This window comes from Protopterus annectens, chromosome 12.part0 (genome assembly GCF_019279795.1).
Source record: "Protopterus annectens isolate FY-2018-M chromosome 12.part0, PAN1.0, whole genome shotgun sequence".
NCBI lineage: Eukaryota > Metazoa > Chordata > Ceratodontiformes > Protopteridae > Protopterus > Protopterus annectens.
Window position 1 is genome coordinate 236,276,247 of NC_056746.1, and position 26,460 is coordinate 236,302,706.

A 26,460-nucleotide genomic window follows, 5' to 3' on the forward strand; every position below is an offset into this window, starting at 1 on the left:
ACTTACTGCCTTTTTTAGAACTCATTCCCTGATTGATATTTGTGAAGCAGGTATTTAGTCCTCCATGCTTACCTTTATCAAGCACTACAGATTGGATTACATTTTTAAAGCTAAAGCTTCTTTTAGTGCTTATATTCTGAAGGGTCTCATGTCATGCTACCACCCTGGGATATGCGCTGCTGGGAATTCTTACTCATATATGGATCAAACGGAAGGAACAAATAGGCTACAATGCTAATGTACTTACCATAATGATAGATCATTTCATTCCAGTCTGTCTAATAAGATAACCTACCCTCCTTCTATCATTCCATCATGTAAGGCCTGAAGGATCTGCATCTGTTAATGACTGGGTCCAAAGCAGTACAGATCAAAATCTTCTACAATTCAAGTTCTTGTTATTCAGTAATTAAAATAGGTCTGAGGTAGCTAAAGGGACAGTGGGATTATGGAAAGGAAGAATTCTTGAAGGGGCCTGAGGCTGAAGTACTCTTTCTGCTGGATCAGAACCATGCAGTGGCTTGAGGACCCATAAGTCATATTGGATGGAATGGAATGAAATAATCTTTGATTATGTTAAGTACATAACTTCCATTTCAATTATATATATATATATATATATATATATATATATATATATATATATATATATATATATAAATGCACTTTATTTGGAAGCCAGTGTTACTATGACAAAATTGTGAAAGTGGTTTGTGCAGTGTGTTAGCTTTGCCACAATACTGAATAGAAGAAAGCTGTTACTGGAAAGTGCTACAGTCTAGAAACTGAAGTAACTTACAGCATGCCTGCATCTCTTTTCTTCGTGGTTGCACAGCCATGGAGTTAGTACATAAATAAGGGGCTTTATATATGCATGTGTGTATGTTTGTGTATACATATATCTATTAATTTATATATATATATATATATATATATATATATATATATATATATATATATATATCAGTTCTGCTACTTTTGTTGAACAGTGTTTTGGTATTTATGTTTACTTGACATAATTTGGTTGACTAGAAAAATGGTCAAATCTGATGACAAAATTATCAGATTAGACAATTTTCAGGGATGGCAAATTTGTCCTTTCCTAGAGAACTGTGCAATTTTGGAGTTAGTATATACAATTAGGCATGGGAGGTACAGGGGGGGGGGCTTGTCTCCCTGCAAAAAACACGCTTCAAGATTCATTCTCACTGCACGTACAGTAGCCTGTTGACATGTATAATATTGGTCATTTGGTGTCATTTCGCAGTTCGACAACAGTACTGTTTGACAAAATTAAATATATCTCTATTTTGATTTTATATATATATATATATATATATATATATATATATATATATATATGCGTGTGTGTAGAGATACATTGATATATAGATATAGGTATGTGTATGTATATACACACACACCTTTGTATCCTATTATTTCCTTCCATTCTGTCTGATGTATTGGAATTTGTTTCATCATTTATATATATTTTAAATATATTTAAAATGGGGCAGGGTTGACATAATATTTAAGGTCTTCACCACAAAGATACCAGGTGCAGGGTTTGATTCTTATCTCTGGTAATTGACTAGGCTTATAATAGCCTTCAGACTGAAAGCCTAGTATTACTTATCAGCCTATCATAGAGAGATAAGTAGGTAGATATTTAGATAGCTAGATAAATAGATATACATCTGTATACATGTTGGCTCTTCTTTGCTATTTTGTTTCATCATTATTTATTTGTGGATTTGTTTTGGGGGTGTGGTATTTGGTTGTTCATTGCTTTTATTTTGTTTGTTTTAAAGCAGTCTGGAAAGTTTGTAGCTAAATCTAACCTCTTAACTTGGCCGGCACTGTTTGCATAGTTATCTCATCACCCATGAGCAATAATATAAAATACAGATGAGTAGATATTTTGTTTTTTTATACTTACCAATTTGTAAGAATCTGAAAAAAATCAGACAGGGTTCCTTAGATGTAATTAATTCATTAGTACATTAGGTGTGCTAACAAAATAATTACCCATTAGCTTCTCATTCAAATGAATGTAAGTTAGGACCTGAAACTGAGACTACATGCCACTAATTAGAATGCACCCCTGTCCCCCATACACACGCAGTTGTTTATTAACAGGGCATCATCAGCCAATCCATGTCCTATCACAGTGTGCCTTAAACTGTGAGAGCAGTTGTTTACATTCAGTTGATCTCTTAGCTTCAGGAAGATTCGTTACTTGTGTGGAGATATCTAAAAGAAGTTAGCACTGTCTACAGTTGTAAATCATTATTTCAGGTGCAGTAGCTAAGTCAGATTGCAGATTAGACGTCTTTGAGTTGTATTCCTGAGCATTAACAGCTCTAATTACTGCTCATCTCAATGATTAGACTTTTTTTTTAAAAATTAAAATGGAAATAAAATCCAGTTGTGTGGACTTCCGAGGAGAAGCAGGAACCATAATGTGAATGTTGGTAGGGGATAGTACTGCAGATAAAGGGTGAAGTCTCACAACATTTCAGCAAGATGCCCTTTAAAGGATATGTAATTACTCCTATTTTCTACTGGAGAGGAAGACTGTGTTTTTAGTCTTTGGGGTACTGGTATCCCATTCTTTTTTGACCGGAAAGGTTTACCTAAGAAAACTGGTAGAGGATACAGTCGGCAGTCAACTTCTGTGAAAAGAAATGCATGTTTCTCTGTAAATGGGCTTCTAGGTGGAATCATAATGAATGTTGGTGAATTCTAGACTGATTACACTGCCTGAGAACATTGTGGCAGACTTCCATTATAACCTCAGGGATTTATTTCCCTTTTTCTCTTTTTTAAAGAAAGAAAGGCTGTATACTGATTTAGAGAATTCCATACAGAAAAATTATTAGAACTGCATTACTACAGAACACTGTTAGTTTGTGGAAAGAATGGGGCTTAAGTTGATAAAAGGAATTCCACAAATGGGGGAAAAATAACTTTACTACAGCTATACCACATTACCATAAAATGCTGTCTCACACAGTTGCTGTTGCTAATTGACATTTTGTCATTATTTATGATTGGAAAGGGGGTGACTGTAGTATAGAATTATGGAGAATTCACATAGAAAAAATATAACAGTAGAACTACATTGTGGCAGCCACAGTTTGCTGTTGGATTGCATACAGCCTTCCTTACCCATCTTTAATTGTGCACTAATCTTGACTCTAACCCTGCTTCTGCTGCCCCTAACTCCAGCACTACACATCTCCTTGTCAAAAAAAAAAAAACATTCCCTAACGCTACCAGTATTCAGACAAAATGCATGTAGGTATTTTTATGTTTTTTTTTTTTTTTCCATAATGGGATGAATGGAAAAAGAGAATGAATGTTTATTCTCTTTTTGCAGTCGGTGTAGTTTCATTTTTATTTCTATGTAAGTGAATTAAAGTAAATTTCTCTGTGCAAAAATAAATGTAATTTGCAACTGTTGATTCTACACATCAGTTTTAGGGAGTATACTCTTTAGCAGTTCATTGCAGGTAGTAACATTTCTATTCAGCACTTAGGGACTTTTTTTAACACATCTTTATTGAATTATCAGTTATAACATACGCAATTTTTACATTTATACCTAATCAAACTGCATTAAATTAACATTAACAAACAATATACTTCACATATATTGCTAAATATCATATAACCTAAGCAACATTACATAAATTATTCAATTCCTGCCCCTTTTTAAAATAAGAAACGTCTTTATTAAACCATCACTTATGACATAAGCAATCATACATGTATATACATGTATATACACTCAGGTTAAAACAGCCCTCTCCAAAGCCAAAAACACAGCATCAATGGGACCGGACGGTGTCCCAGGCTGCATCCTACACGAGCTCAAAGACGAACTAACCCCTCACCTAAATACATTGTTCAAACTCAGCCTGTCCACAGGCTACATACCCATAGAGTGGCACACAGCAACAGTTATTCGGCTTCACAAAGGTGGAGCCACAACAGACCCCGGGAACTATTGCCCTATAAGCCTGACTAGCTTGGTCTGCAAGGCTATGGAGTGCATCTTCATGGAACTCATTAACAGAGACATTGGGAACCTCCAAACACTGGACCCTACCCAGTTTGGCTTTGTTAAGGGCAGATCATGCTTCCTAAACCTGTTGGACTTCTTTGAGACAGTTACCAAGGCTATAGATGAGGGAAAGGTAGTACACACAGCCTACCTAGACCTCACTAAGGCCTTCAACACCATTCCCCATTCTGGTATTATAGATAAGCTCACCAACCTACGTCACAAGATGGGTTGCCAACTGGCTCACGGACAGAACCCACATGGTGAGGGATGCGGTAGCTAGGTCCGACTCTAAACCGGTTACAAGTGACGTTCCCCAGGACTTAGTCCTAGGACCCCTCCTTTTCGGCATATACTTCTCAGAGGTACAGGCAAGCACAGGAGGACTATGGCTGATCAAGTTCGCAGACGACTGCAAACTAGGGGCTATAATTGATTCTCCGGCTGACACAGACATCCTCCAAAAGGGTCTCACTGAGACGGATACCTGGTGTCAAAATCATGGCCTCAAGCTAAATGCCAAAAAGTGCATAGTCATCCCCTTTGGAAAAAACAAAGTACCCACAAACTACCACATAGGAGGTAGCTCCCTAAATACGGAAGACATAATAAGGGATCTGGGGACCCAAGTAGATAGTAATCTCACCTTTGATAATCACATTACCAAAGTGGTTAGAAAATCCTTCTACATGGCCCACCTAATCACAAAAGAGTTCGCATCCAGATCAAAAGAGGTCATTGTGCCCCTCTACTTATCACTCATCAGACCCATCATAGAGTACAACACCCCATTTGGGATGTACCTTACAAGACACCTGCAACAGCTGGAAAGACCACAGAAGTATATCACCAGGAGGATCAATGGCCTCAAACAGATGCCCTATGCAGCTCGACTGAAGAAACTCCAGTTGTACTCGGTTGCATACCGCCTACTCAGAGGTGATCTCTGCCTGACATACAAGGCCATGTCCAACCCAGAATTGATGGACATGCTCCACCTAAAGAAAACCTTATCCCCTCCAGCCACATGCTCTAGGGATCTAAACCTCACCACAACAATAAGTAGGACGTGCTGGAGAGATCAATTCCTGTCTCAGAGACTTCCCATGCTGCAGAATAAGATCCCAGTCTACATTAGGCAAAGCTCCTCGCTAACACATTTCAAAAGAAACCTTGATGAGTGGATGGGAAACAGAAAGTTTACCTCGGGGATCACTTCAGTGGCTCTGCTGTACAGAGGCTCAGGGAACTAATCTATGGGGGTGACAAAAGCCAACAGATTCTGGCTAGGCTTATAAATGCCTTCAGGCAGATTGCCTAGTACCCACCTATGAACCTATATAAATGAAAACAAACCACGCCGACACAATTTTAGTTGTAAGCATTTTGCGTCAAAAACCATACTGACATACTAACAGTTGCAAACATTATACATTACTTATAATCTACCCAATCATTTTCAAACATTACATAGCTTATTTAAATCCTGCCTTCTTTTAAACCTCATTCCTCCCCTGTATTTATTGTTCCCACAATTCCCATTTTTTCCTATGTAGTTTGCTCCTACCGTTTTCTGAAGCTCTCACTTCCAGTTGTTTTATCTATGTTACTATATTCATACTTCTAATGTACTTGGTTTAGATTTTGATTTCCATTTTCTAGTAATTGCTTTTTTGGCAGCCACCATAATTACACACAGCAAGGCCTTACCTTGTCTAGGCAATTCCAATTCTGTAGTATAGCTCAGAAAAATCATTTCACTTGTCACACCAATCCAGTCACCCAGCATCTCCAACAGTGCATCCTGTAAGGAGTCCTTAAAGTCCCCAACTCACTGCACTCCCAGAAAATATGTTCTCAAGTACCTCTTTCTTCCCTGTCACACTTCCAACATTTGTTGTCTACCTGAGGAAAACATTCTCTAGAGTCTATTTGGGGTATAAAAATGTCTATGTAAACATTTCCAAGCAAAAATCCTAAATCTTCTGGATTTAGATGCATATTTGGGAGGCATTCATATATTCTTCCATTGTTTTTTTTTTGAGAATTGTTTGTCCAATCTCTCTTCCCAATCCTTTCTAACCTCCTCTGATTGATTCTTATAGTTATCATGCAATATTTAATATGCTCTGCTAATTATTCTTTTTTTAATGGCAGCTTCTGTTCTAGATTCTACTAGAAACTCTACCAGTGCTGGTCTTTCATTTAGGACCCCCCCTCACATTTCTTTCTCTTTGCCTATACTCTGATATCAGTCTTTGATAGAGAAGGCAATCTCTAATCTACAGTCCAAATAAATTCTGGCCTCTTTCCATTCTATGACATTTCCCTCTCTAGTTATTTGCTCCCAATATCTTGGATCCTTTGCCAATTTTCTCCAGAAACTCCAGCCCCCTTTTGACTATTACCTGTATCCCAAATTGCAGTCATCCTTATTGGCAAAATCTCGTTTCTCCATTCCCATGTTAGCTTAGTTCTTAGAATACTTTCTGCTACTTTATGGATATAATATTCTGTATGATTTTTGTTATGCTCTTTAAAGGTCTGCATCCAAAATCCCAGTCTCTCCTTGTTTTAGGGATTTCTTTATTAGCGGAAAAGGGACATTACTTTAGAAAATTGTGTCAGTTAGACATAACTGTCATTAACTGAATTTGTGCCAAGTTTTGTGAGTGGAAGAAGAATGGATTATATTGGAGTAGAGAATGTTATAGTGGCTTTAACACTACCTGTTAATACAGACAATACTGTTCTACACACGCATTGCTGTTGCTGTTGTTGTCAGAATTAACTATGGTATTTGTGTATGGAAAAAGAAGGCTCACATTGTTATTGGAATTACAGAGGAGAAGACACTACCAGCACTTGGAAAATTGGGGCAAATGAGAATTTTTTTTGGCACCAGTGAAGAAAATGGAGTGCTAGTTGTCAGTGAGAAAGTATGCTTCCTCTGACACAGGAAATTCCTAAAAATATATTTAGCATATAAAACATCAGAACTGCATTTATCCCAGTGGGGAACTACAGTTAATTGTGTGTGGTGGTACAGTGGGAATCCAGTGCTCTCATTACTGCATCATATAACAAATATTACTGGGATGTGTCTGACAAATAACTAGAAAGCGTTTGGCAGAAAATAAACTGGTGTGTTGTATTAGAGGTAATAAATTCATTTTGCTCTTGAGTTATTAATATGTCAGTCATTTAGTATGTAAAATCACAGACTTGTACAAGAGAAGATAAGGAGCAAAAACTTTTCAGAAAAAAATAAATGCAACCACTACTGGAAAAGAGAGATTTGAAAACAGTTGTTGTTTTGCAGCTATATCTGATAAATCACTAAGTACATCATCTGACACTGGTTATTCATATTATGAATGTCAAATGAAAAGGATGCCTCGTGCTTGTACGGGTCCCTGTCGGTTTATCGAGTTTTCAGAAACTCGAAATTCATTTGATTGAGATCATATGATTGAGTTTTTGAATGGAGATCGGGGTACAGTGCGGATTGGGAAATTTACCCTTTTCCTCATTGTAGTGTGATCTCAGAGTAGGTATATATAATTTGCAGGGGGTGTGGGGGACACAGGGGGCTTGACCCCCCCCCCGAAAAAAACATAAAGAAAAGGTAGATTTTTGTGTATTTTTGTGGGATTTTTTTTGATGTTCGAGTTTTTAGAAACCCGATTGTATGGTGTGACCATATGAATTTCTGGTTTGTGAAAACTCTATCATCTGACGTAGACCCATCTGTACATACCAGAAAGCAGCAGCTGCCTACTGAAATGTCAGTACTCAGATTGCTGAGTGCCATAAAGCTGAAAAAAAAAGATTGAAAACATGGGAGAAGAGTAAATTTTGAAAATCGCTCTTCTCCTTAAAGCTTTCTTTTGCTGCAAGCACCCCACATCCCCAAACTTATATATGCCAACTCCAAGATCACCATATCTTGGAGAAAAAGGAATATTCCGAAAAATGGTATATCGAACTTAGTATATGTAAGTCTGATTGCTTGGCCACTCACTCTCCATATTTCAGGACTTGCTTTAGTGGATCCCAACATTTGAAATGGTTACCAGAAGGAGCACATGATTACTGTGCAAATCTTCTCACATGTTAGCGCACTGGCTAGAGACAGTAGTTACTTCAAATCCTTGGACTATGGAAGACACAGGTGGAAAAAGAGATGGGACATTCAGACTGGGGATACCTTAGCTACATTGTCAGTTTCCATATATAGGGTTCTCTCATCATATACCAAGAGACAAAATACGTAGAACATTACATGGCTTGAATATAATAATCAGGCAGAGCCGTTTCAGTTCACCAGTGACCCTGAAATCAGCACTGAACTTTCAGACCCACCATCACCACAAGAATGGTTCCTGGTTTTAACTGAGAATGACCCTGATACCATTCCAAGCTTCATGCCAGGAATAAGAATCAGTATGTATCACAGATGTTAAATACTGAAAAATATGACCCACACATATTAGAAACCTTCATTTTTCAGGGGCATGTTCCTTTTAACTAGGATAGTTAAGAAACCACAGTTGTTTTGGACAACCGGGCAGTTAATCTATTGCTCTTAACACCAAGCTTTCATTGTCTCACATTGCTTTGTGTACTGAAGTTTCTCCATTTCAGTAAAAATGAGTTTTCTGTGTAATCATCCAACAGACTATAAAAATAAAAATTAAAATAAAATAAACATAATTCTACATTTCCCTAAAGAATATTTCCACAGTACATATACAAGGAAAAAAAAAACACATATCACTAGATTAGTCACTTCTCCTTTACAAAGGCAGATTTATATTTAAAGAGTATGTGCCATTAAAAAGTCTAGACTTGACATAAAGAACCATGAGTTGTGTGGAAGCTCAGATACAATCTATACTGAAGGGTATGTGCAGATTACTATAAATATGCTGGAAGTCTACTGCCATGGATGTAGGAGAACAAAAAACATCTGCATGTCTTCCTGGAACTAATGATCATATTGTTTGACTATTGTGTCCTGCATTTTTTGGACCACAGAACTTGTTCTTAGCATACATTTATGTGGTCCTGAGGGGATATACTGTGATACTCTGCAGCTATAAAAGAGGACTCTTCAGTATTTTATACTTTATGAATAGAACGTAACCTTTTATGTTGATGTTAAGACCAGCAGCCATAAGCAGTTAGTGTCCACACCTCTGCCGTTGTGGTAATACATTTGATCTTTTCCTGTCTTCGCTAAATAATTGTGCAGTGTTTCTAATTCTGATACACAGAGAATGAATACAGATTGTTACTGTAAGACTGACAATAGTGCAACTTTCATTGTTTTAAGGGCACCCACTCCACTTCCTTCACTTGTGGCAAGGTCAACACAGAACCCATTTCATTCTAAGCCTGCAGAGTCTGCCACACGGGTGTCAACATTTACAGTGGCTGAGTCAGCAGAAATGTCACTTTCCAAAGTTTTTGTACCCCTGGTTTCTATTAATCCAGGTAAGTATAGCTTATGCATTTTAGGCCTTTTCCCTTTTTTTCTAATTCATAGTGATTAAGACAGGTGTTGTAGAGCTGTGAATGCATTCATATTTAAAGCATTTATTACTTTGAAAGTTGAATTCATGCACAAAAGCAGTGGCCATCTTGTGCTGTAATAAATATACTTTATTCTAATGCTTCAGTAGTATGTATGGGGCTAAAAGAGTTATGACATGCTGTGATCCATGCAAAACTACATAACTGGACTTGTCTAAATGTTGGTCTTAATTTCGTATTGTGGTCTTGAATGAGGAAAATCACACTTTCTGAGAGAGACTCAGATTGTGTTTCAGTTTTATTAATAAGAAGCCTTAGTCTGGGACTTCCAAGCATGCCTCTCAACTGTACAGATTTTTGCAGAATGTCTAGATTTTTACCTCATATTTTTGATGCTTTTTTCATAAAATTGTGTTTTTTCTGGGAAATTAGTTGCAAATCATTAAAGAGTAAAGTTAGAAAATAATGCCAGACATTTGAGTTTCAGACTTCATACCATTCAAAAAATTAGTGCTAATGCAAAACCTGTTATTCTATCAACTTTCCAAGTTTGTAAGAGCAATATTTAAAAATTGTCCCTATTTTTGAACCTTTGTCCCACTTTTGTTTATGGCTTTGTCCAGATTTCTTGCTCTAAGAGGTTGAGACGTGTGCTTCCAAGATGGCTGCACACTGATCATCAGCTTAACTTCAGCTCTCCCAGTGTGAAAAAAAGAGACAGAGAGATAAGGACTAGTAATTCTGCCAGTTTTAGTGAAACTTAGTTACTGGCTAGTAAGGACACTGTCTGGATGCCAGCAAAGAAGAAACTTAGATAGCCTTAAAGAAAATCAACTAGAAAAGGTGAAGAGATCACCTTGACTAGGAAGAATCCTGCAGTTGTTCAGAAAAAAGCAGTTCAAGCTCCAGATTTGGTACAATAGATGACTTCATAAGCACCCACAGGTGGTGCAAGGGGGTGTACTTCTACCCCCCCCTGGATTTGACTTCACTTGCCGAGGGACTGTCACGTTTACTTTTTAATTTAAGAAAAATACTGTTTTTGTTTTTAAGGGTGTTTTTCTTTATGAACTGTCCATTCGCACACATTTGTTGAGTCACGTCTGTGAGTGCATTGTTGCACAGATGAACTTTTTTCCTTTCCAACTGGCTCAGAATTTTAAATTCAAGAAGACATTCCATTCTTGTGTTGCTGCTTCCACATAATGCATGTAAACTGGATTCTTCAACAGCACCAAGTAAGGTTCTGTTTATTTCATACTAGACAGGATTCCTGCAAGTAAGGGAAAAAGGTGTGTGCTTGTATAACGATAGCAAGTAAGGCTTCCTTTTCTTTCATCCTTGTCAGGATTCCTGCAATTAAGGCAAAGGTGTGTGTGTGTGTGTGTGTGTGTGTGTGTGTGTGTGTAAAATTTCTGTTTCATTTATCTTGGACAGGATTCCTGCAAGTAAGGCACAAAGGTGTGTGTGTGTATAACAAGAGCAAGGAAGGTTACGTTTCATTCATCCTGGACAGGATTCCTGCAAGTAAGGCAAAGAGCTGTGTCTGTATAACAAGAGCAAGGAAGTTTCTGTTTCATTCATCCTGGACAGGATTCCTGCAAGTAAGGCAAAGAGGAGTGTGTGTGCGTATGTGCGTATATATATATATATATATATATATATATATATATGTGTGTGTGTGTGTGTGTGTGTATGTATGTATGTATGTAAAATGCCCTAGTTAGGGTTAGCAGGTGGTTAGTTAATTTGCTAAGGCTCAAACCCTGTACCTTGGATACAGGAAACAAAAACCTGAATCCTCTACCCCAACCACCAAACTGTTAAAAAAATGAGTTTCAAGAAGTTGAGTGCTAAGTGCATTTTCAAAGAATTGTGAGCTTCAAGGGAAGAGAAGTTTACTGCTGCTCATGCTTAAGTCTGTTTACAATGTGTAACTGTTTTGTTTAGCAAATGGTGTTGTGAAGATATGTGAAGGCTGTCAGCCTAGCTAGATAAAATTTGTAGATAATTCTGTCATTTGTACATATTAATATAAGCCACAGGTTTGTTCTCTTAAATGGAAAAAAATGCTGTTAGATGTGGAACTGCAAAAATGTAACAACAGTGCATGCTGCTGTAGGAAAGCTGATAAGTCAAGCATTGTGTAATTGTTTGATGTCAAAACTCAGAGCCGAGATGTCGAACTGAAGGAATTCTTCCTATTGTTTTTAGGCCAGAGTTAATGGCTAGAATTTACTCGTATAATTTCTTTTATTGCTCTGGCTTCCTGACCAGCTGCAAGATCAAAAGGGCTATAAACCTCTGAGTTTCTGTTAGTCAGGATAAACCAGAAAATTGTTAAGAATGATGTAATGTGAAGCAGCACTGTGTTATCAATTTAAGGAGAGAGAATGAGAGAGCATTTGGCATTTGTCTTCAGAACATACATCATCACCAGCACTGCTTTGCTCTATAAGTTAGTTTATTTTAGAACAATGTTTTCTCTTAGATATAGCTAGGAAATAGGAAGATTAGATTTGTTTTTTCTGTATTGATGTCAGAACTACTCTACTGTATTGTTTTAAGCATTTTCCTGTGATCTCTGAACTCTTGACTATCACTGTGTAGTAAGAAGTATTGTCTTGTGTTTTTTATTATTTATTATTAAATATTTTTAAACCTTTCAACTGTGGCTGTTTTATGTAGAGATAATTTAAGCTCCAGAGTACATTGTATGTATATAGTGATACTGTACTAAGCCACTCCAGTAAGCCTTGCTCTTCAGTTACACTTACCATTTGGATAATAATATTGCACAGTAATAATCGGACACCCTTTGTTAAGGGCCTTTTTAGTAGCTGATATTAGTGGGTGGAGGCAGCTGGTACTACATTTTAAACTGGGAAGAAAGAGGGCACAGCTGGAGAATCTGTGCCAGCCTTCCCCAGGAATGTCTGTGTGTTTGCATATAACTCATATGTCAAAGTGCGTGTATGTCAGCTACTTGGGCAAGGACATGAAGCACTGGTTGGACAGAAAGGGTGCTGGAGGTTTTAGCTTGCCCACTAGGCTGAGATTTGGACCCTATAGCTGTGCCAGTGGGGAGTCCTATTGGGGATCTGGAGAGAAAGGGAGAAACCACCCCAGACTGACTGTGATCTCTGTGTGCTCTTAAGGGAAATTGTACTTTACTGTGTGTGTATTTGCTATGCTCCCCTGTGTAAACACCTCTCACTGGTGTTAGTAGTGAGGATTGATGCTCCTTGATTACTGGGCCAGTGCATGGGCATCACAGGTGTTGCTGTTGTGTTAAAGAATTTAAATGCATTGTTAGTAGCACAACATGTAGAATACTTGCTGTTGATGCAGAAGGCTGTGGATTGTACTCCCACAGCATGTTGATGGATTGCTGATACTGTGTTGTACTTTAAGGGAGGTGGGGTGCTGCAGTCCTGAGTATGTCTTCCTTTAGATGAGATGCCTAGAAACTATGAATCTGTTGTCAGTTTGACATCCATTCCCTATTGCAATACTATCAGCTCACCATTATTTTAATGTAACATAGGCACTTTATTTGTATATGAAACACTGAAATATAAAGTTGTTTGCTAGCAGCAAACTCATCATTAGTTACAGATCTCTTTAATGTGGAATTATTTAGATGAATTTTACTTCTGCAGAGATTGTGCTTATTTACTGATATTGGTGGATTGTAATGACAGACGTTTTAATAGATGTTTATGATGGAAATGTTCTGAATTGGCAGTTTGTCATTATTGGTTCATACATTTTGTTTCATTCCTTACTGGAAAAATGTTCAAAACTACAAATGGCACTGAATTATATAAGCAATGTAATTTTATACAATCAGGAAGGTGAATCAAAGAACATATGCATGTAAGCATGATCCTAAATATGTGTGCAAGAGTCCTATGATTTGAAAACAGCCCAAAGGTAAATTTATCCACCACTGGCCAGACACATTTCCTTTGAATGTGGGTTTCAGTGCCATTTCAATGAATGTGAGCTTCAAGGGCAGGGAAGTTTTAATGCTAAGACTGTTTTCATTGTGAGTCTGTATTGCTTTGTTTAGCAAATATATATCAGTGTTTGTGCTATAAAATTTAAAATAAAATTTTTAATTTAAATCTAAATAATCATTGTAGAAGTACAAAACAGTTTGCACATTACAGTGTTTATGGTAATTGGGGAGAAATAGCCAAGTAATGGGACACTAGAATGGCTGCAGGGGGGAGGGCTGTGTATGGGTGGCCCTGATCCATTACCCTGCCTAGGGCCCCATTTGACCATGATCCGGCTCTGCTCTCTAACCACAGACACACAGGGCACACTTCCAGTATAGCATACATCTAACATTTGCAGATATGATGAGGAGTATGCTGAACCATTTACACTTCATTCATGCCACCAGTGATGTCAGCTACATTTAGAACCAGAATTTGCTTCAGGCAGGAACTCATCCATGAAGTTACCTGGCTCACAACCTACCATAACATTACATTGCTTTGTATTTCATTGTGATCATGGCTTGCACTGAGATGAAGGAATCAGTATGTGTACTAAGATATCCACAGCACTTGCTGTGCAATTTTAACTGATTTATTAAATTCATTTTTTAATTAATATTTCTTGAGTTACTTTGCAATGACCAGGGGCTTGAATTTGCTGTCAATTACAAAGTCCCACCTGCTTATGTAATTGCCTAGGTACCCTGCACTGTGTAGGAAAAGCAGCACACTCACTCTATCCAATGTGGGCACTGTTACTTAAGCTGCAGGTGGCCAAAAATTAAGCAAGGACCTGCAAGAGATGTCTTACAGAAGACTTTGATGTTGCTGGCAACTTAATACTCATTTAGCTAAGAAATGAGCAATGGTTTGTAAGATATGAGTACTTTACAGTTAACCATGGTATATAGTTTTCATGGTTATCCACAAGTAAACAGATATACCCTGGAGCTCTGCCCTCTGGGTTTGCACCCTCCTGCAAAAAATCCTGTGGGTGCCCATGGATGACTTCCAGTAATTTAGAGGAAAAAATAAATCAAATATGTTCAAAGCTGACTAAAATAAATAAAATATTGAAAGAATATAACAACTCATATAACAAAAGGCTGGAAAAATGGAAGAAGCTTTAAACAGCTATCCAGATGAACTGCTAAAACTGCAAAAATCAGAGGTCAAATTGAAGAAAAGGCTGGCTGAGTATGAGACTGCTCAAGAAGTGCTGATTCACAAAATGGTACAGTTAGAGTACAGAGCATGCAGAGAAAACTTGAGACTTTCTGCTGTACTGCAGAAACTGGAAGGGACAGACTGTTTTAGTATTAAAACAAGCACAAATCAACAACTGGACTGGTATTCCACAGCAGGATTTGTTAATTGAAAGGGAACATTATGTGTATGCTCCAAGCCTGACCATGAGAAAGTAATCAAGACCTGTATTAGTAAAGATGCAGTCTTACCAGCAGAAAAAAAATGATCCTGACATAACTGTGGCAGAAGGACAAAGCATTAAAAATTGCATACTTTTGAGTGTTTGTGGAAAATGATTATTCATAATATACTAGGCAGGAGAGAAAAATGTTTCTTAGTAATCAGGAACTGTCAAGAGGCAGGTGTGAGATTCAAGCTGCTGTATTCAGCTGTCTTCAGAATATTGGATAATCAAAGTTATTTTTGATGCAGAACAGGCTAAAGAGAAAATGGAAAAGTTTGTCCAACAAAAATTTGAGCCATTAGTCAGAAGAGGACTCTGCTTCTCATTCTTCTGATAATAAATCTCATAGAGAAACTTTGCCAGTGAAATATTTTCTAATGTTCTCAAAGAAAATGCACAAGAGACAGAAATAAAGCACAGGAGTTGATTTGAAAAAATGTGGAGTACCTTGGACTTAAACCAGAGTCTAGGGCTGAGAGATGACGATGAACAGGAAGAAGACCAGCAACACTGAAAATAGTGAATAAATGTGAGACTGTAAAGCATCAGTCACAGCTGGGAAATTATAAGAAAAATTGGACTTTTGTTGACTTTGTTAAACTTGTGTGGGGACTGAAAGGCATATACCACACTTCATGTCATTACTGTACACTAAAAGGAAAAGAAAGGTAGCTGTAAGTAAAACAACTTTTGTTCTTAATATTTGTATAAAATATTCATGATGTAAATTACATGTTATATAGCAAAGCATTTTCAGTGATTTAAAACAATTCAAGAAAATCCACACGACCACCAAGGCAGATATGGCATAAATCCAGAACTTTAATAAACGGTTAGCGCTTTCATGCCCTTCTGAACACTTCTTCAGACCATACAAATGCAATAAAACAATGCCTTTTAAATATATGCCTCAATCTAAAAACACCTATCACATGATAGCATCAATTAAAATCACTTAAACAATCTTCGCCCCTTCAAAAAAGGTTTTAAAGGGACTGGGCCTGTTTTATTGCATTTATATGGTCTGAAGAAGTGCTCAGAAGGGCATGAAATCACTAACCGTTGATTAAAGTTCTGGATTTATACCATATCTGCCTTGGTGGTCGTGTGGATTTTCTTGAATTGTTTTACGTCTCTACTGTTGATTTCCACTGGTACCTATTATTTCCACAGTGGCATTATTTGTCTTCATTTCCAGTGATTGTTGTATGTAGTAAAGATACTAAAGTAAATAAGTACGTTTTTCTTTTTAGTTTTAAGAAATGTAGGCATTACAATGTAAAAAGGGAATAAAGGCTGGAGAAAACGTGTTTAAGTTGATATGATGTAATCTTGGGCTGTTGGGGTTGAGGATGCATATAAAAGTGCACGGATTATAATATATGTAGAGTTGAGATGTTTTCTCTTAATTTTGCCTGAGTATCAGGATTAATGCCCTTGTCTTATTCTAATAGCAAGTTTTTTTTGTGTAAGTATGTGGACTTTAAAAACAGGAAAACACTGTGAATGTAATGAATAGTTTTCTTTTAGCAAATAATTATTTAGTGTGAGTTGATGAGTCTGTACCTGAGGGCAGCTGTACATTCATTTCTTATGTTGGAGATAAGCTGACTACAGGTATAGGCAATAAATCTCAAAAGAGTTCTGAGCATTGTTTTCTGAGGGAATTGTAAAATTGCATTTACTAGAACAGTGTATGATTTAGTTTTATTTAAGGATAGCCAGTGCACTGTATCTTAAGGCTAAAAGTTAATGTTTTCTGAAGGCATATAAGCTGTTTTTCACATCTTGGAGGAGAATAAAGACAAGGCAATAGCAGACAGCCATTATTGTAAGTAGGAGCACAGACTGCAACATGCACCTTATCATTAATAACCTTAGTTTTAATTAGGTAATTTCTTGGATGCAGCTGTCAATTTGAAACAATTGTTCCTATCAGGAGGGTTAAACTTCATTATTTGAAGATGTACATCATTTTGTGTGTTTCTTTTAAGTTTATTTGTTTTGGGGATGTTGTGGAGTTGTGTTTGTTTTTTGTTTGAGGGCTCTCACTAAAATAAAAAAGTATTGTAAAATGTGACATAGGTTCAAATGGAGATGACAATAAACAACTGTATAAAAGATAAACCTGCCAAACATCAGTGGGTACATGTAACACAAAAGTTAGAAATAGTCATTTAAAAAGCCTTCATATATAATACATGAAAATAGTAACTTTTTATCATGATGGCTACACTATCCATATTGTTATGAAATATGAATGACCTCACAGATATTGACAAAAAGTTATTGAATTATATTAAGACATGCAGAGTGCAAATTACAGGGCCACAGGAGACACATTTGGAAAGAAATTAACATGTGAATTTGATAAAGTATTTCAGGATTGATATTCAGTACAATATCAGGGACAAAAGAAACAGTTGTACTAGTTGCTGTAGGATCTCCAATAGTGATAGAAGATGAGAAAAATATTATGTCTTTCAGCTTTTTCCAGTTAGGGGTCACCACAGCAGAATTCCGGTCCGCTAATGATTGGCAGTAGATTTTTACGTGCCGAGTTGCCAGCCCTGACGCACAACCTTGAATGAAGGTATGCCCATTCACGCAATCTCCACACAGAAAACACTCTAGCTGAGAATCGAACAGGACAACGTCGTACTATGAAGCAACAATGCTACCGCCTTAAAGTGGGCCAAAGATGTCTTTGACCGATGGTCATGTAAATTGTGTTTATTATTTAGGCAAATTACATTTGCAGGAAAACTACTGCATTTGCCATTCCTTCAGTATCCGTGTTTTGCACGAGAAGAAGAGGAAGATAATCGACAGAAGATTGCTAAAATCCTCCTTTCTGGAAACCTTAGACAAAGATGGACATGACAAATCTTCAAAATCTTCTAAGTCTTCAAAATTGGCATCCTCGGAGCTGAGACAATCTGCATCAAAGCCACTTGAAAAATCTTTGACGTCAGCTCCACAGACCTCGGAGCCAGGTGTCATTACCTTTCGGAGCTGTTCCCCAGTCTTGGAACCAGTCTTTGCAGTGTTAAAATCACCGATACTTCAATCAGTGGCTTCATCTATTCCGTCTTCTCAGTCCTCGAGAACCCTTTCAGATTTGGATGTGGATCGAGAGGTGCAGAAGCTGTTACAGACACCAGCACTTGCTAAATTGTTATTGGGACCAACTTAAGGGGCTTCGGAACTGACAAGAGTACTTCCTTCTACTTCTGTTCCTCCGATCCATCCCAGGACTTCGGAGCCAGAGGAATTGGAACTGATGATTGTGGAGCCTTCAGAGCCTGTTCCAGTGCCATCGTTGCCGATTACTCAGACTTCCTCGGTGCCTTTTGATGAGTCTAGGAGCCTACACTCGCCTGTTGGATCCAGGGAGGATAGTCAAACCAATCGTTTGGTTCTGACTCTGCCTCTTGGGGCTTTGGTGCGGATGAGTTTGGCACCTACCTCGAGATCGGAGACTACTGCTCTGGTGCCGAGAGAATCCTCTGATGTTATGTGATCCTATCTCGCCTACATTCTGTACTGATGGGTTTGGAGCCGATCCCTCGGCTCCGACTCGGCACGCTTATGCTATAGAGCGAGGCCTCTTATTGGCTGAGCTATCTTTATCCCAGGATGCACCACCACTAATCCCCCAGATCTCGTTTGCCGCTAACAAGCTTAGACGTGGTCTCAACTTGGCTGGGCTAAGTACTATTTATTTAGGCTTTTTCCTGTCACAAATTTCCTTTCTTTGAACCCAAAAGCTGTTTTAACAGCTATTGTTGATATATTAGTGTGATTGGTGAATTTTTGTTGGAAAATTCGTGATTTTTTTAGTCAGGGAAGGTTTCCCGTTTGAGTTAGAGGGGCCTTCCCCTGTTGCTTTGCTGCTTGTGTATTTTTCTTGGGTCAAGCACCCGTTTATTTTCCTTTTTTCTGTCTGTTAAACTGTTTAGTGTTTAGTGTTAAAAAAAAAAAAAAAAAAAAGAAATTTTTGTTAAAGATGTTGGATTTAACTTTACCTTGTCTAGTTTAGTGTTTTTGTCACTTAGATAGGTTCTGTGGTAAAACAGTTATGTCTAAAGAACACAAACCCTCCGGGTTTAAGAAATGCACGAGGTGTGGTTTTAAAATGTCCATAACGGACGACCACTCCTCGTGCGTCTATTGCTTAGGTGCCAAGCACCTACAAGAGTCGTGTAGTGTCTGCCACGCGTTCTCTTCTAGGGTACTCCAGGAGAGGAAGAACAAATTAATCCTCAAGGGATTAATCAAGCCTTCCTTCGAGGAGGCTTTATCTTCCTCTCCGTCTCCTTCTAAAAAGAAGAAAGCGTCGGCTCCGACCAGTCAGTCGGAACCGACCGCTAAAAAAGCTAAGCAGACTTCTCCATCGGCTCCACAGACTTCGGAGCCGAGGTCGGAACGGCCTGCCTCGATGCCTCTAGCCTCGACCCCTCTGGTTTCGGAGCCGAGGTCTGGGGCATCGAGAGGCGGGTCACCCTCATCGGCTCCACTGATATTGGAGCCGATAAGGGTTACCGGCTCAGACTCTTCCCCCTCGGAGCCGAAGTCCTTATCGGCACCGAGGGAAATTTCCTTGAAACCTTCCTCGGAGCCGATAGTTGTTGAGTCCATTCGGAGCCGGTCCCCGAGCCATTCGGAGCCGATGGAGAAATCGGTTCGGGCCCGATCGGTATCCTCTAGATCATCCAAGATGTCTGATTCGGACATCGACAGGGTGCTCCTTCGACTCTTCCAGTCTCCGGTGTTCCAAAAGCTAGTTTCGGCTCCAGCCCATTTGGCTTCGGAGCCGATGGTCCACTCCCCTACTGTGGTTCCTCCTCCAACAGCTTCGGCACCGTTGGAGCCGGTGCTGGTGGAACCTGTGGAGGTGTTAGGGTCGGGCCCGACCCTTGCTCCAACTCCGGCTCTTGGGTCGGAGTTCAGTACACGGACTTCTTCCTTCGGCCATGGGGGGGAGGCTTCGGGATTGATGCTTTCGGTTCCAAGTCTCCCTCTTGGTGCGTCGGCGGTGGGAGTGCCGTCCACTGTCGTGGCCACGGAGGTGGGACCCTCCCAGGATTCTGGTGGTCCCGCCTTCAGGGCTATGAGGAGTGCTTTAGCCAAATCTTCCTTGGCTACCTCCACGGTTTCCCCAGCTCCTTCCCTGCATACGGAGACTGGGTCATTGTCAGTCCCCCTGTCCTTAGACAGCGGAGCCCCCGGGCCTCAGGTTACCCCCGCTGGGGTTTCTCCCCCTCCTGGAGGTCCTTCTGAAGCCTCTTCGGAAGAACCTCCCAGGAAGAGATCATGCAAGAGGAAGCACGTTGACTCCCCTGATGAGTCTCTGACATCCGACACTGATCTCGATGATGCAGTGGGGTCCCCCAAGTCGTCCTCGGATGATGTCTCCTTTGCAGACATCCTGGAAGCCCTAAAACAACGAGGCGGCTGGCAGTCCAAACCTCCCTCGGCTGATGAGTCGGTGTTCCTGAAGGCCTTCGGGGCTCAGCGCTCCGCCTCCTGGGTGTCTCCGCCCTTCGACGAGCTCTTGGATTTGATCTGTCGAAGGGCGTGGGAACACCCAGACTCTGTGGAACCAGTGCCTGCTCGTCCGAACAAATTTCTCTCGGCGCCCCCTGATAGAGAGTTCCTAACTAAAGGTGTGGCTGTAGATGCTTTGGTGGTGGCATCTGCTACCCAGCAAGATGTAGCAGAGGCTTCTACGTCCGTCCATCCTCCTAATAAGGAGTCTAGGAGCATGGATCGGTACGGAAAGCGCACCCTCAGTTCAGCGGCCTTTACACTGAGGTCCTTGAACTACCTTACGCACTTTACCAGATTTCAGAGGGATCTGATTAAGGAACTATCCGATACCCTCTTGGGTAACCTGCCTGAGGAGCTGGCCCAGACGGTTGGCTCTCAGCTGGCTACAATGTCGTCCATTTCGAACTCATCCATGAGGCTCATTTCTTATGCGGCCGAATGGGCGAGTAGAGCGGCAGGTACAGGCATTGCTCTACGGAGACAAGCCTGGCTCCGTCTGTGTCATTTCGCGGAGGCCTTTAATTCTTCTTTTGCCGACGCCCCCTTTGATGGGTCCTCCCTGTTTGGACCCAAGGTAAAAGACACACTAACCCGCTGTGAACAGGAGGGTAAGACTCTGACTGCCGTAGGGGCACGATTTTCCACTCCCTTTCGGCCTTATCCCAAGGCTAAAAGAGGAGGGAAAATGTGGTTCCGTAGATCTCAGAAGCCTTACCCCTCTCAGCAGGAGGGTTCCCCTTCCAGAGGCAGAGGAGGGGGAAATTCTTCCGGAAGACGCCGTCCCAGAGGCGGCAGAGGCCCTTCCAACACTGGAGACCGCGAGTCCTTTCGTGGCTCTTCAGCCTTTCATAGTCCCTGAGGGATTGCCCGGCTGTGCTGCTCCGGAGCCAGTCGGGGGTCGTTTCTCGAAGCACCTAAAGGCCTGGGAAGGGATCACTCAGGACCGATGGGTGCTTCGGATTATTGCCGGAGGTTACTCCATCCCATTCTCTCACCCCCCCCCCCTCAGTCCAAAAAAATCCCGGACCCGCCACCCAGTCAACGGGATACCGCAGCCTCAGAAGTTTCAAAGCTGCTGCAAAAAGGAGTCATCCAACCGGTCCCCGCAGACCAGATCGGATTAGGGACTTACTCAAGATTCTTTTTGGTGCCAAAAAAGACCGGGGACTTGAGGCCCATTTTGGATCTCAGCATCCTAAACCATTCAGTCAGAAAGTCCAAGTTCCGAATGGTCACCCTACAAACCATTCTCCCATTGCTGGAGAAAGGTGTTTGGATGTGCTCCATAGATCTCAAAGACGCTTATTATCATATCATGGTACATCAAGCGTCCAGAAGACATCTGCGCTTCAGCCTAGGAGGCAGTCATTTTCAGTTCCGTGCGCTGCCCTTTGGTCTCACCACAACCCGCAGGGTGTTCACCAAGTGTTTGGCAGTCGTGACTGCTCACCTGAGAAGTATAGGATTCCAGGTGTTTCCGTATCTAGACGACTGGCTCCTAACTGCCACCTCCAAGCATCTACTTCTGCGGAGCCTACAAGCCACTATATCACTGGGCAATTCCCTTGGAATCACCTTCAATTGGCCAAAGTCTGTGTTGCGGCCATCTCAACGAATAAGATTCATAGGGGTAGAGATAGACTCAAACCAAATGCGAGTCTATCTACCTACAGACAGGATACAAACCATACAGGCTCAAGTTCGAGCCTTACTTCCCAGATCCAAAGCCCCAGCCAGAATGGTCCTGCAGCTATTGGGATCCATGTCCGCCACGGTTCTTCTAGTCCCCTTGGCAAGGTTGCACATGAGAATTCTCCAGTGGCTTCTCTCAGCTCAGTGGTCCTTTCAGGAACTTCCCCTCAGTCACCTTGTATGGATCACGGAATCTTGCAGACGGGACCTTCGCTGGTGGCTAGTGCCTCCAACTTGGATCAGGGACGACCCTTTGTTCTACCTCCTCCGGCCACTTTGACCACGGACGCCTCCCAGACGGGGTGGGGGGGGGGCATTCCCTGGGCAGGTCAGTCCAAGGCAAATGGCATCCGGAAGAGACTTTGCTTCATATCAACATCTTGGAAATGAGGGCAGTACTTCTGTCCCTTCAAGCCCTTCACGATTATCTCCCTCAGGGTGTAATTGCTGTTCACTCAGACAACATGTCAGTTGTTTGGTACCTGAACAAACAGGGAGGGACCAGATCCTATCCTCTTTGCAGAGAAGCCATGAGAGTTTGGGAATGGGCAGTCTCGACCAAACGCTTCCTAGTGGCTACTCACATACTGGGCAAGTCCAATGTGATAGCCGACAGATTGAGCAGGACCATCCTCTCCCCTCACGAATGGTCTCTGAATATGACAGTGGCAAGTCAGATTTTCAGCGAATGGGGAGTTCCGTGTTGCGATCTCTTCGCGACTCCTCTGAATGCGAAGTGCAAAGAATTCTTCTCCTTAACCCCGGCTCCGGGGAAGAGCCCCATGGACGCATTAGTCCATCCTTGGCCCACCGGCTTGCTTTATGCCTTCCGTCCAGTTCCTCTCCTTCCCAGAGTGATTCAAAAGGCATCTCTCTTGGGGAGCAAAATGATCTTAATTGCTCCTTACTGGCCTCGTCAAGTGTGGTTCCCCTATCTTCGGAAACATGCCTTGAAAGGTCCTTGGTTCCTGAATCAGATCCCAGACCTACTGGTTCATCAGTCGGGACTATTCCACCAGTCCCTACACACCTTAAAATTGACGGCTTGGCTCCTCCTCTTCCGACGATAGTCAGGAGTCATACATTGGATCCAGATGTTGTACGCATATTATCTTCGGCCCATAAGTCTGCTACAAAGAAACTGTATTCTAGCAAATGGAAAAGATTTGCTATTTGGGCTCATCTCCGGGGCCTGGACCCCATTTCTATTCCTGTGGCAGAAGTACTAAAATTTCTGACTTCTCTTTTCAATCAAGGCTCTTCAGTTTCTACCATCAAGGTACAATTGGCAGCAATTTCTAATTTTCACGAATCCATAGACCCACCTTTAATGAGCAACAGATTGTGTAAGACCTTCTTGAAAGGTGCTGCTCTGTTAAGACCTCCGATTTCTCATCCTACACCTCCATGGGATCTCGATATAGTGTTACGCGCCTTGACTTCTTTCCCCTTTGAACCGGCAGCTACATGTGATCTAAAGTTTCTATCATGGAAAACAGCTTTTCTGGTGGCGATTACTTCTGCCAGAAGAGTTTCAGAGCTTCAAGCCTTGTCAGTAAAATCCCGCACTTGGTTTTCACAAAGACAGAGTGTCCCTCAGACCAAATCCTTCCTTTGTCCCTAAAGTTTGTTCTACTTTCTGCTTACAACAATCGTTAGAGCTTCCAGTTTTTTTCCCAAAATACTCTAACAAAGCGGAGTTCATATTCCACACACTAGATGTCCACAGACAGTTACGTTTTTATTTAGACAGGACCAAACAAACTAGGAAAACAGATCAGTTGTTTGTATCCTTTGCAGATAACAGATTGGGCAACGCGGTCACAAAGGTCACTATTGCCAAATGGATCAGAGACTGTATTAATCAAGCTTATTTTTATTCTAACAAAGAGCTTACCACTCCTATCAAGGCTCATTCTACAAGGGCTATGGCTACTTCGATAGCATTTCATTCTAAGCTTGCTATTAGTGACATTTGTGCTGCGGCTACATGGTCTTCCCCGCACACCTTCATTTCCCACTACAAATTAGATGTGGCATCTAGAGGACGAGCTTCATTTGGTTGCTCAGGAGTGTTTTCCAATGAGCCACCTGGGATTTAGGTGCTAGGGACGCTGTCCCATCAGTACAGAATGTAGGCGAGATAGGATCACATAACATCTTTTAGTTATGTACTCACCATAACTTCAGATGTTTGGGATCCATCTCGCCTACATTCCTAATAACCCACCCTCCTTCCCCCGTCCTTGGAGATCAGAGGATATCAGAAGGTCCGAATCCTATTGTTTCACCTTGAAACATCTAACAATGTTATATAATCAAGTTGTGCATGTGTGCATGAATGCGGACAAACAAGATCTAGGGGATTAGTGGTGGTGCATCCTGGGATAAAGATAGCTCAACCAATAAGAGGCCTCGCTCTATAGCATAAGCGTGCCGAGTCGGAGCCGAGGGATCGGCTCCGAACCCATCAGTACAGAATGTAGGCGAGATGGATCCCAAACATCTGAAGTTATGGTGAGTACATAACTAAAAGTTTTTTTGGATCCAGGGGTTTCTTCACACTGGATTAGAGGTGACTTCGATGCTATGAGGGTAATGTCCCCTAGGACATCCGCAACTTCAGGACCAGTGGCCTCCTCCCCTAAAGTGCCTCTGTCATCTTCAACTTCACAGATCCCACTAAAGCGTAGAGAACTGGAGCCTCATGAAGCCCCACTGGGTGGATCCTGCTCTTCCGAGACCTCACCAGAAGCTCCCACTGATGAGGTTCCCAGGAAGAGATTATGCAAGAGGAAGCATCTGGACTCCCCATAGGAATCCATCACCTCAGACACTGACTTAGATGAATCAGAAGGGTCTCCATGGTCCCTCTCAGAGGATATCTCCTTTACAGATATCTTGGAAATCCTTAACCAGAGGGGCGGCTGGCAGCCCGTCAACCCTTCTGATGATGAGTCAGTTCTCCTGAAGGCTTTTGATTCTCAGCCCTCCACCTCTTGGGTGTCTCTGCCCTTCGATGAGCTTATGGAGCTGGTCTCATGAAGGGTGAAGGAGTCTCCGGACACCATGGAGCCTGTCCCTAGGAGGCCTAATAAATTTATAACTTCCCCCCAAGATAAGACTTTTCTCACTAAGGGAGTGCCTATTGATGCCATGGTGGTGGCATCAGCCACCAAGAAAGAGATGTCGGAAACTTCATTTGTCCATCCTCCTAATAGGGATTCTAGGATCATAGATAGATACGGAAAGCACATATTTAGTTCAGCGACTTTTGCCATGTGATCACTGGGCTACCTTACCCATTTTATGAGATTGCAAAGGGATCTCCTAAAAGAGCTTAGAGATACTCTACAGGGTTCAGTAGCTGAGGGAGTGTTAGAGAAGATTGCTTCCCAGCTTGCTTCTCTTAATTCTGTGGTAAACTCTTCCATGCGTCTGATCTCATATGCAGCTGATGGAACGAGTAGGGCAGTGAGTACAGGAATTGCTCTTAGTACACATTCCTGGATGCGCTTATGTTCCTTTGCAGAGCCCTTTAAGTCATCCTTTGTTAACACCCCTTTTGATGGCCATCTCTTTTTGGGCCCAAAGTGAGGGAAACTCTTACCAGGTGTGCGCAGGAAGGAAAGACTCTGTCTGCCATCAGAGTCTGTTTTTCCACCCCTACTAGACCCTACCCCAAAGGAGAGAGAGGAGGAAAGATGTGGTTCCATAAAGCCCAAGGTGCCTTTCAGGACACACATGGTGATCCCCCCTCCAGGGGCAGAGGAGGGGTCAATAATGGAAGATGCCAACTACACGGCAGAGGGGGTCCACAGAATCAGGGCAACAGAGATTAGTTCTTTGGGAAGCGCTACCAGCGCTCTTGAAAGGAGGCCCGCCTGTCCAACTCTGGAGGTAGTCAGGGGACGCTTATCTGTACCCAGGTGCCTGGCTAAAAATCACAAAAGACAGCTCGGTACAAAGCATCATATCCAGAGGATACTTTATTCCCTTCACCACCTCACGACCTGTAATAACAAAAATCCCGGACGTTTCACCCAGTTGCAGGGAACAAGCAACCATAGAGATTCAAAGGTTGTTAGAAAAAAGAATCATCCAGCCTGTCATCCAGCCGGTACCCGCAGACCAGACTGAATCCGGAACTTACTCAAGGCTCTTTT

General features: G+C 41.3%; 1 protein-coding gene across 1 annotated transcript in view; it reads left to right on the plus strand.

Moving 5' to 3' along the window:
- LOC122816478 (ADP-ribosylation factor-binding protein GGA1-like) overlaps positions 1–26,460 on the plus strand; it is a 1,452,484-nt gene that overhangs the window by 1,119,624 nt on the left and 306,400 nt on the right. The window contains exon 14 of the mRNA XM_044089299.1: positions 9,408–9,568. Within this exon, the coding sequence (XP_043945234.1) occupies positions 9,408–9,568 (161 nt within the window). The remainder of the gene's footprint in view (positions 1–9,407; positions 9,569–26,460) is intronic.